The following is a 13511-nucleotide window of genomic DNA, read 5'->3' as shown; positions in this document are numbered from 1 at the left end:
TCCAGTTCCATCCACGTTGCTACAAAGGGCCATATTTCATTCTTTCTCATTGCCACGTAGTACTCCATTGTGTATATAAACCACAATTTCTTTATCCATTCATCAGTTGATGGACATTTAGGCTCTTTCCATAATTTGGCTATTGTTGAGAGTGCTGCTATAAACATTGGGGTACAAGTGCCCCTATGCATCAGTACTCCTGTATCCCTTGTAACCCATTTACTTTTAAAGTACTACTGATAATGAAGGATGCACTTCTGCCACTTTACTATTTGTTTTCTATATATCTTACTTCTTTCTTACTCTTAATTACTCCAATGATGCCTTCTTCTGTGTTTGATTTTTCCTAGTATATCATTTTTTTGGTTGTTGTTTTTTGTTTTTAAATGTTCATTTTTGAGACAGTGTAAGTGGGGGAGGTGGGGGGGAACAGAGGATCCAAAGCAGGCTCTGCACTGAAGACAGTGTGCCCAATGCCGGGCTTGAACTCATGAACTGCGAGATCATGACCTGAAATGAAGTCATACACTCAACTGACTGAGCCACACGGATGCCCCCCTTTTATACCATTTTGATTTACTTTATTTTGTATCTTTTTAATTTATTTGCTCCTATAATGTGTATGTTAATGTGCCTGGTAGTATCCCACAGGTCCCTTAGATCTGTTCATTTATCTTCCTACTTTTCTTTTCCTGCTCCACAGACTGGGAAATTTCAGTTGGTCTACCTTCAAGTTTATTGATTCTTTCATCTGCCACTTCTATCTCCTGTTAAACTCTTCTAGCGAATTTTTCATTTTAACTATTTTTCTTTTCAACTTCAGAATTTCTAATTAGTTTCTTTTTATAATTTCTATCCCTTTTATTCATATCTTCTATCTGCTCATACATCACTCTTCTGATTTTCTTTACTTTTTCTCCTCATCTTTTCTTTCAGCTGTTTGAGCATATTTAACACAGTTAATTTAAAATATTTGACAAGGGGCACCTGGATGGCTCAGTTTGTTGAGAGTCCGACTTCAGCTCATGTCATGATCTCGCAGACCATGGATTCGAGCCCCATGTTGGGTTGTGTGCTGACAGTTTAGAGCCTGGAGTCTACTTTGGATCCTGTCTCTCCCTCTCTCTCTATCCTTCCCCCACTCATGCTCTCTCTCTCAAAAAATAAAATAAACATTAAAAAGATTAAAATATTTGTCTGGTAAGTCCAAAATTTCAATGTCTGAGTTTCTTCGGGTACAGTTTTAATCATTTTTAAGTAAATGCACCATACTTAACTATGTGAGGTTTGTAATTTTTCATTGAGAGCTAGACAAGTATTGTAATGTGGTAACTCTAGAAATCGGATTCTCCATCCACTCCTCTCTAAGAATTGCCATTGTTGCTTGTTGAAGACTGCAGTTGTATGTTTACCTAGTTTTCCTAATTAATTTTCCAAAGATTATATTTCTTTTCACATGTGGTCACCAAAGTCTCCTGTGCCATTATCTCTGCAGTTAGCCAGTGACCTGACAGAGATTTCTTTCAATGCCAGTCTCTTTCTTCCTCCAGTATTTTCCTGGATCCAGGTGTCCTACTAGACTCCAGAGTTCTGAACTGATTGGCTCTGACAGTCCTTGCCAGCTTAGTAGTTATTTACATGGAAGGACCACCCTGCCATCTTCTGTGAAGTCCAAGTCATTTTGCTTTAACCACAATCTTGAATACAATTCTAAAATATATCAGTACCCTTTCTTGACTCCATCAATAAACTGTACAATGGATAAAATTTTACCTTTCTTTCCCTTTTAGCTATATTATAATACTTTTATAATGATTTTTTATTTAACTTTGGGGTAAATATTGAAAGTTGAATTTTTTTTCAGTGGATTTACACAGACTTGAAGATATGACATGGAAGTTGCTTCTTTGTTTTACCTAATTCTGAAGACAAATGTTGTTGTTCATACTTTTTAAGTCATTTCTTCTCTCCAAACTTTTTGACACTATTGGTAGAAGAGAAAGGGATCTGCTTGACAAAAAGAGTCAGAGGTAGAAAATGAGCCTTCCAGCATCCTGTGAACCTATGTTCCAGCAAAAGTGGCTAACTAGGGGGCACCTGGGTGGCTCAATCAGTTGGACGTCCGACTTCAGCCCAGGTCATGATCTCACGGTTCATGGATTCGAGCCCCACGTCGGGCTCTGTGCTGACAGCTCAGAGCCTGGAGGCTGCTTTGAATTCTGTGTCTCCCTCTCTCTTTGCCCCTTCCCTACTCACACTCTGTCTCTCTCTGTCACTCAAAAATAAATAAACACTGAAAAAAAAATTTTTAAAAAGTGGCTAATTAGGATGTATGAAGATTAGTCATTTCAAGAACAGATGTCTAGTATTTCTAATCTCTTTTTGTGAGTAGATACTAAGTTGGGCTAAACTTTTTTTCTATTCTTCCCCAAACAAGGTTTTACTCTATAAAACCAAGCCGTTGTTATGAAAAAAGAAAAAAAAGAAAAAAAAAAACAAGAAGAAGAAACAATGACCAAGGTCCCCAGAGTTTTAAAATTCAATTATGGTATTTTTCAGGCTAACTTGGATTTCCTTTTACTTTGATGCCTTTTTTTTCGTCTCATAATTTGAATTTGGATTTAGGCAGCATTCCTAAAGGCTTCCTGAATTGAAAATTAGATATTAAAAAGTCCTAAAACATCCATCAAAACAATGGAGTGAAAAAAATGGCAACTAACATCTTGTGACTCAGCAGTAGAGCACAATCTTTCAGACGGTGCTAAAATAGAATAATAATAATAATAAAAAAACTCTGATGTATAATTTTCATTTTATTTTATTTTCTTCTCATCTCTTTTTTCTTCTACCCTTTTGGATTACGAGTCCTATTTGATGGGTTATTTCCAAAGGGGACTCAGTATGACCTTATGCAAATAAATAGTTTCATCATTGTAAAATAGAATGCAACAAGAAATTACTAGATCTTGCCCCTAATGTATCCATATATGGAAGAAAGAATATGATCCCTGTATCAGGCTGCTGTGAGGTGATGATACATACATATGAGAATTAAGTTTATAAGATTAATAAGTGGAATGATCTTAGCAAAGACTGCTCTGGACCAGTTTGAGTGTGTCTTGTAAGTTTTGACAGAATTCTCCATTTCTCCTTCTGGGGAATTTACAGTCCAGTTTGAACACATATGACTGGAGAAATACTCTGTAAAAACATAGCAACATAGCATATAAAATCCTATTATGGATTTTTAGCGTCCGTGAGTTGTAGAATTGAGACTAACACATAGATCCCTGACTCCAAGTCAAGATTTCTTAGAGGAAAGCTAAGCCTGAAGTAAATATATCTGAATCAAAGGGATATTGAGACAAAGACCTTTTATAAGAGGGCAAGAAAGAGATGGGGTTGATGTCTATATAAAAAGGAAGCAAGATGTTAGGACAGAATTCTTGAGTTTTAGGAAAAAAAGAAAAAAATTTTCTTTCAGGTAAATAGGTAAACATGTGAGAAATAATGCTGAAGGCCATGTAGTTAGTGGGGGGGGGGGAGGGGGGACCACAGGCCTCATCTTTATAGGCAGCCTTAGAATTAGGGTTGGATATAATGTAAGACCCAGAGTTGGAGGCAGGCCATTGAAGATCCAAAACCAACCTCTTCTTATTAGCTATGGGCAAGCTAATTCACTCCTAAAAGCATCTAGTTTCTTATTCTTTAAAATGGTTATAATTAATAAAAAAATATAAACCAAACTCCTTATAGAGTTTTCAGCATTGGACTAAGGTAGCTTGTGTACAGACAGCACCCAGAATGAGTGGTATGGTGTAACTACCAAACAAATGTTAATTACTGCTGTTTTTCCATAGAATTTACTTATTTGTGGTCAAGAGCATGGGGCTTTGGAATGTGACAGTATATCAGTAGAATGCTTATGGTAGTAAGCAACAGAAAATTCAATTTCTAGATAATAAGGAAACTTATTAGCTCACTATGTGTGAGTCCAAGGTAGGATGTGCTTCAAGATTTGGTGATACAGTATTTCAATAATGTTGGTCACTCTTCCATTCAGAGTGTAGCTTCATAATATACGGGTTTCCTGGATGTTTGTAGGATGGCTACATCAGCATTCATATCTGGTAGGTGAGAGAGAATGCTTCCCCAAATCATCAAAATTCCTGCTGAGCAGTACAAGTGGATCACATATCCGCATTTATTAACTGTGGCCAAAGAAAAGCCAGACTCTGATTGTTTAAGACTTTGATTCTTGAACCAATCAGCAGAAAACAGGATGGGATTTTCATGATTCTCAGGTCCCACTTTGGGAGCTGGGGTCAAATTTGGGCTTTAGGGAATCAGACCCAGTGTCCACTAGTGAAAACCTGGGTTGTAACACGTAACTCGCTATGTGCTTGGGCAAGTTACACAACTTTACTAAACTTAGTGAATTCCTTTATCTGCAAAAGGGGAATGAAGATGAATTCCGATACACAAATAATAATGAAAACAAAAGGTTCTGCAGAAGGCTTGGTGTATAGTAAATACCCAGTAAATTGTTAGGATCATTGCTATTATTCAACTGCATACTTTCATATTACATAATAGTTTTAAAATTCTCTGCCTTTCTGGGTAAATTGTAAGCTTTTTGAGCATATAAGCAATGTCACTCTCATTTTTTACCTTTGAAGGCTTACTTTTAATAAATGCCCAACATATTTCTATAATAAATGAGTGAATAAATGAGTGTTGAATGAATGAATAAAAGCTTGAAAATAATAGAAGGCAGATATAAAAGAAAGACAACCAGATGGGAACTGGATGAGTTATAAGTCAGATAGAATATGGGAACAAAATTGACCAATCTAAGACTGTATTTGAGAGGAAAAAAATGCCAGATGTGAGAGGACTTTTCCCTAAACACTAGAGTGGTTGTAGGAAGTAAGTGAACTGAATACAGTTTGAGTTTAGGGTAACCAGCTCAAAGGTGCTGTGATGTCTTCAGACACTGTGTTTTACAGTTTGATAAATATTTGAATAAGACTTTTATCAATACTGTAATCTAGAGGAGGTAGAATACATCATCATCATCATCATCATCATCATAATAATAATAATAGCTACTAAGTACAGGAAATATTTCAAGCATTAGTCTACATAAACTCATATAATCCTCAAACCTGTGAGTTAAGTACTATTCTTTTCATCCCCGTTCCCATTTACAGGTTGGAAAATCAAGCCCGTAGAAACTGAGAAACTTGCCTCAATCACATAGTCTTTAGCCATTACACTCTGTACTGTGTAATAAAATAGAAGGGTGCCTGGAACAACCAGGCTACATCTCCAAGCTATCATGTACTCGGTTGAAATTTGTCACTGTCCATGAGGAGCCCAACAGGTCTCCAAGGTCACTGAGAGCTGAGAGGCACAGCCAACAGTTCATGACATATGTGTTCCCTCTGGCTCTCACATTGTGTTTTTATAATCTCCAGAACATAACAGAATGGCTGCGAAGCACCAACTAAACAAATAATTGCAAGTGAATGATTGTGTGGATCAATGGCATTTTATATATGACGTTCCCACTTTATTTCCGTGACGGAGCAACTTCTTTAGGCTTCCCCATTTGGTAAATTAGCTTTAAAAACTTACTGCGCTTTTCAAGATGAGACAGCATGCTTCGCAAGAATTTTTGGAATAGTATGAAAGAGATGCTTAAAGGTAATTCATGCCTCCAAGGACACACTGGGAACTGGAATGAATACAAGGTGTGTGTCCCTTTCCAGAGACTCTCAGAATTGTTGCTGAGCTATAGAAAAAATGCACAATAAGCTGTCTGAATGAAAGGAAATGCTAGTCCAGGGGCTCTCCAAGGGAATTCAAGAATGAGACACTATGAAACTCTCCTTTCCTCAAGAGGAATCTACAAACAGTAAAACAAAGCTCATCATCCTTAGACATTTTCTAGTGATGGTTTAGCCTAGATCTGCCTCCAATCAGATCTTAAAAACAGTACAGATTTCACATGTAAAAACAAAGTACATTCTTGAAACATAAAAGGGTGAGCATTGAGGTTGTTGCATTAGAAATCTCTCTGCCTGTTGTAATTATGTAGTCTCATCTCTTGCCCAGAAAGATCTTTATTACTAAATATAAAGTCAACATTATTTCATTTTCTCTCTATACTAATCTTTTTCAGCTATGAGGAATATTCCAGAAGCCATTTTCATGTTTAATAGATATTGGTGGTAGGTAATTCATGTATCAATTAGACTTTTGAAAGGAGCTTTAAAAAAATCACTGTACTTACATGCCCTTACAAGAAATGTCTTTAGCTTGCAGCCTCTGAAGGAACAAAATCAAAACTGCTTGAGCAAGTTTCCTGGCTGGAGGAAAAACTACGGGCTCTGGATCATAAGGAAGACAGTGGTGAGCCATATGAAAAAATGGTTCTTGCAAAAGACCAGGTAGGTTGGAGAAGAAAAAAATAATGTTTATCTTAAAAAGTTACCTAAACTTCTATGAAATGACAATTCTGCAGTCATTTCTGGCTAGGTTGGAAATTCAAATTTAAGTTCAAGATGGTAAATAATATTTGTGTCGGCTAAATATAACTACTCCCTGATGAATATTCACATATAATAATTAATTTTGGTAGTAACATCTTAAAAGTTTGTTTGATATGTATCCTTTGAATCATATTATATGAATATGCTATTTATTTTGTAAGTGGTATTAACTATACAAATGTCTCCTCATTAAAAAAAAATATTTCAATGTTTATTTATTTTTGAGAGACAGAGAGAGACAGAGGGTGAGCGGGGAGAGGCAGAGAGAGGGAGACACAGAATCCGAAGCAGGCTCCAGGCTCCTAGCGCTCAGCACAGAGCTTGACAGGGGGCTCGAATCCACAAACAGGAAATCATGACCTGAGCCAAAGTCAGACGCTTAACCGACTGAGCCACCCAGGTGCCCCCAAACGTCTCCTCGTTTTTAAGGTTGAACTTAGTCAAGGAATAGTTTCTTTCAGTGTAGTAAAATGGATCAAAAATTTGGCATATGCTTTAATGAATTATTTTATAAAAAGTTATTAATCTCTGAATCTCTGGGCATTTACATAAGTTTTTTTCTTGGTCAACTCAAATGGGTTTGTAACTACCTTTGAGATATCTGTCTATCTATCTATCTATCTATCTATCTATCTATCTATCTATCTATCTCTATATATATTCACGTAAAAACATATGTATATGTTACAAAGACAGTATCAGACCCATCTGATACCATATAGATATGTATATATGTTATAAGACAGGTTGGCATTACCTTCTGTACATCAAGGAAACATTATTTTCCTACTCATTTCCTAAGTCTTAACATATTTGTGTTCTTTGTTGGTGGGCTCTTCAATAGAATCAAAGTGAGATAGGGATGGGAGCGAGGATTTCTCAATGATGATTTCCAAAGCACCTAGCTGACACAGTGCTCTGCCATTCACAGGATTTGAGAACTGGTATATATCTGAAATACTTTATATTAGAAGAAGAGTTATACATTTTGTTTCTAAACGTGTCTCCTTTTCAGTGCATTGAGAAATTACAAGCTGAAGTGAAAGCTTCCCAGGAGCAACTTACAGCCCATGTAAGTGTTTTTCTCCTTTTTTTTTAATCCCTTAATTTATACCAGTGTTACCGTGGGAATGAAGCCTAATTCCTCAGAAGTTAAAACCATGGTCTTCTTGCTGCTAACCAAATCACCAGGCTAAAAATCAGTATTGCTATTGCCTCTACAAAGTTGCTTTCCATAAGTAGAATTCTGATTTATGCTCAAGATAAAAATTACAAAACTTATCTCTCACATACAACCAGATGGTCTAATCAGGTACCATCAGGATAAGAGAACCAGAAACTAAGGGTAGAAAGACATGGAAACCAGGCTAGTGGAGTGAGTGAATGGAAGTGGAAATGACCGGCACATCGAATACACGCCTAGAAGAGTGCTTCTTAAACTTCAGTATATCAAGAATTACTTAGAAAACACTTAGAAACAAATTGCCTGGACATTCTGTTTTCTGCATGCCTAGGATATGACCTGAGAATTGACAATTCTAGACGATGCCACATTCAGGTAACGCTGATGCTGCCAATTTTGGACCATATTACAAGCAGCACTGCGTTACATGTATTCATTCTGCCCAAGTCTTGTGATTTTTAGGCAAGTGACCATATAAACAAATCAGGTACACAACTGTTCATTTTCCCTGCAAGTACTCCCCTGAGGGAGACTCTATGAACTCCTAGGGTATATTTCACTGATATTTTAGCCTATCTTCATGCAGAGAACAACTAATGAACATCTGCCACAATACCCTTGTGTGTTCACACACATAAACCAGCTGTCACCCTGCCTCTTTCCTTTCCCAAGGATCTGAACAATCCCGATGTCTTACACCTTTCCTTAAAGACTTGCTCACCTTCTTTTCAGCAATCTCCTCTATTTATCTTGGGTACTGAGAGATGACTTTGTCTTAAAGTTTATTTATTTTGAGAGAGACAGAGAGAGTACAAGTGAGGATGGGGCAGAGAGAGAGGGAGAGAGAAAATCCCAAGCAGGGAACTCAGGGGTCAGTGCATAGAACCTGTCACTGGGCTCCAACTCACGAACTGTGAGATCATGATCTGAGCTGAAATCAAGAGTCAGATGCTTAACAGACAGAGTCACCCAGGCGTCCCAGGGGGGATGACTTCTTGATCAAGAACATTGGCCAGCCAGGGCGCCTGGGTGGTTCAGTCGGTTAAGCTTCTGACTTTGGCTCAGGTCATGATCTCATGGTTCATGGGTTCGGACCCTGCATTGGGCTCTGTGCTGACAGCTCAGACCCTGGAGTCTCCTTTGGATTCTGTGTCTCCCTCTCTCTCTGCCCCTGCCCCACTCACACTCTGTCTCTCTCTTTCCCAAAAATAAATAAACATTAAAAAAAAACAACAACAATGGCCAGTCATGTTAAATGGCCAATTTGAACAATAAACTTTTCAGACCCATTTGAGACCTGAGGGGCTACAGTCCAGAAGTCCTACAGAAAAAGACTGCAAAATAACAAATTCTGGTCACCATCCCTTTGAAATTTGAAATGAGCTAATCAGGATAAAATCACGGTAAATGCCTTTTTTTTTTTTTTTCTGGGATAGACAAAAGCTAATCTGCTTTTAGCTCTGACCTCAGAATGTCTTTCGGCCTTGTATGTCCAACTGACCAATAGTGAAAATGATTAAAGCCTGCATTTGTGACATGGTGACATATTCAAACACAAGTATATCTCATTAGCTCAGTGTTCTGTTGCAGATGCCTCCCCCAGCTGACCCTGAGGGTGACAGATAATTACTATTGCCAGAGGATGTCTCCTCATGCCAGATTGATACCTACAGCCATTTGCCCAGGGTGGGTTGAGTTCAGAAATTTTTTAAGGAGAGCAGATTGTTCACTAAGGTTCTGATATTAGCTTCCAGCATCTCTTCATGAACAGCTGATTAAAGAAACATAGTCACAGACACCTTCAGGAAATTCCTGTGGTGTCTTCCTCCATTGCCTAGCTTTTGCAGATTCTATTCCTGTACCATGCTGTTCCTGGCCCAAGTTTGTCTCAACTGGGATTTCTTTCTTGTATTAGGGTATTAACATCAACATCTGAGATCTCTTCTGTGTAAGTGCTCCATGTTCAGATTTTAATAGAGCAGTGTGATCACAGAAGATTTGCTTCAACTCATCAAGAAGATTTAAATGAAAATATTAGTTAATAGTGTTTATTGAGAGTAGATTATGTGTCTAACTGTGTGGTACATGCTTCACCTACTTTCTATTTTAAATCTTGACACAACCCAACAAGGTGGGCATTATTTTCAGGTAATAAAACTGAATATTCAAGCTTAGATCACTTGTCACACATGTCAATTCTGAAACCCATGCTTTTGCTATTAAAGTTTGCTGTCTTTCCAAATTATGTTCTCCACATGCTATTTCACATATCAAATGGTGTTTATAGAGGTTCTTTCTGCAATCTTCCTTCTCTCTCCATTCACTCTGAATGATTCATCAGTTCATAATGCTTCAACTCTCACTTCCATGCAAATAAACAACCCCCACCACCCCCAACAAATTCTTTCTATCTTGATCATCCCCTAATTACACCTCCTTAGTGCTGTAATGAGCATTTCTTAAGACAGTGTTCCTGAAAATAACATTCCAAATGATGTTAAGAGGTATTCTGGAAAATAAATGGGAGAGACATTGGAAATGAAGTTAAATTAGATGGGTTTAGTGGCTGTAAGACTTACCAGTGTATAATCAATCTTAAAGAAAGGGCAATAGTATGTTGTTTTCCAATGACCATAAATGCTGTTTTAATCACACAAGATTGGAGACTGCTAGCATATTGCATCAAATTAAAGCACTGTGCTTGCTAAATATGACTTGAATATCTTGCTGACACCCTAGGCTCAGCATATACAAAGTCAAATTTATCATCTTCTAATCCTATCTCTTAAATGTGCCCCTCTTTTTGTAAACCTAGTCACTGCAAATAATATCGCACGACTGTAATTTATTCTAGATCCAAACTACCAAACAGTATTAAAATCCTACCTTTCTCTGTCTTCATTCCACATTTAGTTAGTCGTCAGGCTGTGAGTATGTTTCTAAAAGTTATCTCACTTTTGTGTCTGCTCTGCCATCATACTGCCCTATCTCTAACTCTTCACGATCATCTTATATCTTACTGCTACTGACCCCACATTATTAACATATTCGAGTTCAGGACCTCCCACTGTTCCTCACCACAACCCAAATCACCACGTAGCTCTCTTGCTTTCACACCATCAAGTTCTGTTTGCAGAGGAGAGAAAGGATAAAATCCATGTGTGAGTCTGCGGGGTGGGGACAGAAAACCAAACAGAGCCAAAGAGTAACACTGAAAGGGAGGATGAAACCTTTTGGAGTACCAGAGAAGAGAACAGGGAGTGAAGGACCAAGGTGGTAGAACGGAACTCTGTAGATGGGGAAGGGTCCTTCTGGAATAGGACACTGGAAGTTTCTTGGAAGTTTTAATATTGAGAATACAGTATTATTAATAGTAAGAATACATTATTCAAGTATGAACTTGAATCGCCCTGTTCGGGAGTCATGTGTAAAGTGTGGAATGTCTGTTCAGACCGTACCTCCTAAACGTAACACTACTGTAGGATATGATCGTGTAGTAGTCCACTGGCTTCCCTGCCTCTACTCTGAATGAGGTTTCCAAAGGACCATCCCTACCCCCTCATCTCCCTCTTTCTTTCCCCAACCTCTCTCTGCCTCCCACTGAATGAGCCAATAAAATGGCACTGCTGTCTCTCTTTACACATCCCATGTCAGTTGGTGCCCTGTGAGTTTGCTCTCTGTGTTGTCTTGGTTTTGGACTATCCTTCCCTCTGCTCTGTACCCAAATAATTCTTACTCTTCTTGCAAGACTGATATCAGGGATTAAGCTCTCCCTTAATCCCCAGAAAACCTTCTCTGGGCTCCGACAGCCTCTTGTATATACATCTATTTTAGCTCAAAATAGTACTTTTTATTGACACTATCTGTTGATATTTGTGTCCCCTACTAGACTTGAAGGCCACTGAGGGCACCACCAAGAATGGTTCTCTGCATCCATTATCTCAAGTAGAGGGCCAGGCGCATTGCAGCCACTCAATACATTTGCTAAAGTGAATTGAATTTTTCTCTAATCATGTAATTTCCCCTATTCCAAAGCCTAGGGTAAGACAATGGTCGCCCATTACTCCAGAACAAAGCCCATCCTCCTGACCGTGGCATTTCTCACACTGAAAATGAGAGCGTGTCCCCTTTTCCTTCCTGCTCTGTATCACACATCTATGACTCCCAGGAATGCCCATGCATTCCTGCCCCAGGGGTTCTGCTCATGGTTTCTCTCTGCCTGGAATGTCTGTCCCCACCAACAATTTTAATGAAGAATGACAGATTTTCCCCATTCTTCATCAAAATTGTTCCTTTCAGGAAGTTTCTCCTGACCATCAAACCAGAAGTAATCTCCCTTTCTTTGGCTCTTTCACAGCACATCTCTACACTTCTTTTTTGTTACTTGTCACACTATGGCCCACAAGAGAATTGAGTGATGAGCTAGCTCTTCCCCAAGACTGTGAGCTCCTGGAGAACAGGGAGCAAGTCTGTTTATCTTTATGCTTTGCACAGTGTCTGGCTCAATGCCTTGTTCATATTTCACTGAAGTGAATTACTGAAATGGCTAAATTAAAAATAAAGTGATTTTGGCATTGATAGGAGCCTGCTTTGAAATTGTATTTCTTAAAAAAATGCCAGTTACATAAAGTGCTACTGTAATCTGAAATTGATACTTTCAAGGTGTAACATGGATGGGACAAAAGGTAATGATATCTTAGAATGGAAATAGAATGAAAAAGCAGCAGCAAAAGTAAACACCATTCTGGGAAACCCCTATTTCAAAAGAAGTAAAAAGAACACTTAAAGGAAATGATGATCTTTACATGAAAAGTAACAACCTTGCGGCCTCCTTTTATTCAGAGTTCACTTGTCTAAAACCCAAGAGTTGAATTATATTTTTGTATAATTAAATTCATAGCTATAAAATGGAGAGAAGACAGAAGCCTAAACATTTCAGACTGAGTTGTCACTGCTAATATTTTGAAGGTTAAAATCTCATCTCGTTAACTTTATGTAGTTACAGCTTATACTTCTCAAAGATTACAAACTGTCATGAGTGCACACATAGGTACCTACTCAGAGGCACCCACAGGGCTAGTCTGCCCAAGGTGTTTTTATCAATCCTTCCTACACGATTACTTATCTATTTAGAAACCTACATAGGATTAACAAATATTTGAAGCAAATGTTTATAACTGTTCAAAGGTACTTGTTCATGTTAGGGCAATTTGAGCCAGGACTAGGTATCTTAAGGAAAAATATCCTTTTAAAATGAATGTCTTCCAAATTGTTGAATCCATTGCTTCACTATTTTTACTATTTGAGAGTATACGTAGTCATCCTTGTCTATCCACTCTGTCATTGACGCCCTGAATATCTGCAGTAACCCAGAGGTTTGCCCCTTTGCCTTACTTCCATCTCAATGGCCTGCCCATTTCCTGATCTGGTTACTCCCCAGACCTGACCATGGCTAAAAGTTCTACAACATTCAATGGGATTATTTCGAAAAGAGAAATCTGGCTAACTGGGAAATAGACACTTGAGTGTTATGTTATTTTTAATCCTATCTTGTATGCTTGAAATATTTCCAATAAAGTAAAAGAGTTAAGAATATCTAGAAGAAGGAGCCATTCCAATGAACTGTACAGCATGATTCAAGCTGTAGGTTAGATGAGTGTGTCTTTGAAAACAGAAGCTCCTGATCTATAGTTCCTGAGGACATACTTAAACCTGGAAGCAAGGGTCGTGAAGCTCAGAGTCAGGAAAATAAAGCATGGGTGGGGGGTGCC

At 38.1% G+C, this 13511-nt stretch overlaps 1 protein-coding gene and 1 long non-coding RNA gene across 2 annotated transcripts in view; one reads left to right on the top strand and one right to left on the bottom strand.

The window, feature by feature from the left end:
• Window positions 1-13511, top strand: part of CCDC192 (coiled-coil domain containing 192) — a 211634-nt gene that overhangs the window by 52236 nt on the left and 145887 nt on the right. Inside the window, exons 4-5 of the mRNA XM_019422117.2 lie at window positions 6324-6455; window positions 7573-7629. Of these exons, the coding sequence (XP_019277662.2) occupies window positions 6324-6455; window positions 7573-7629 (189 nt within the window). The remainder of the gene's footprint in view (window positions 1-6323; window positions 6456-7572; window positions 7630-13511) is intronic.
• The window catches only part of LOC109250929 (uncharacterized), a 268707-nt gene that overhangs the window by 224628 nt on the left and 30568 nt on the right, over window positions 1-13511 (bottom strand). The window lies entirely within an intron of this gene.

The sequence above is a fragment of the Panthera pardus genome, unplaced genomic scaffold (assembly GCF_024362965.1).
Source record: "Panthera pardus isolate Hobbes unplaced genomic scaffold, ASM2436296v1 HiC_scaffold_2, whole genome shotgun sequence".
Lineage (NCBI taxonomy): Eukaryota > Metazoa > Chordata > Mammalia > Carnivora > Felidae > Panthera > Panthera pardus.
This window is presented reverse-complemented; position numbering and strand designations above follow the sequence as displayed.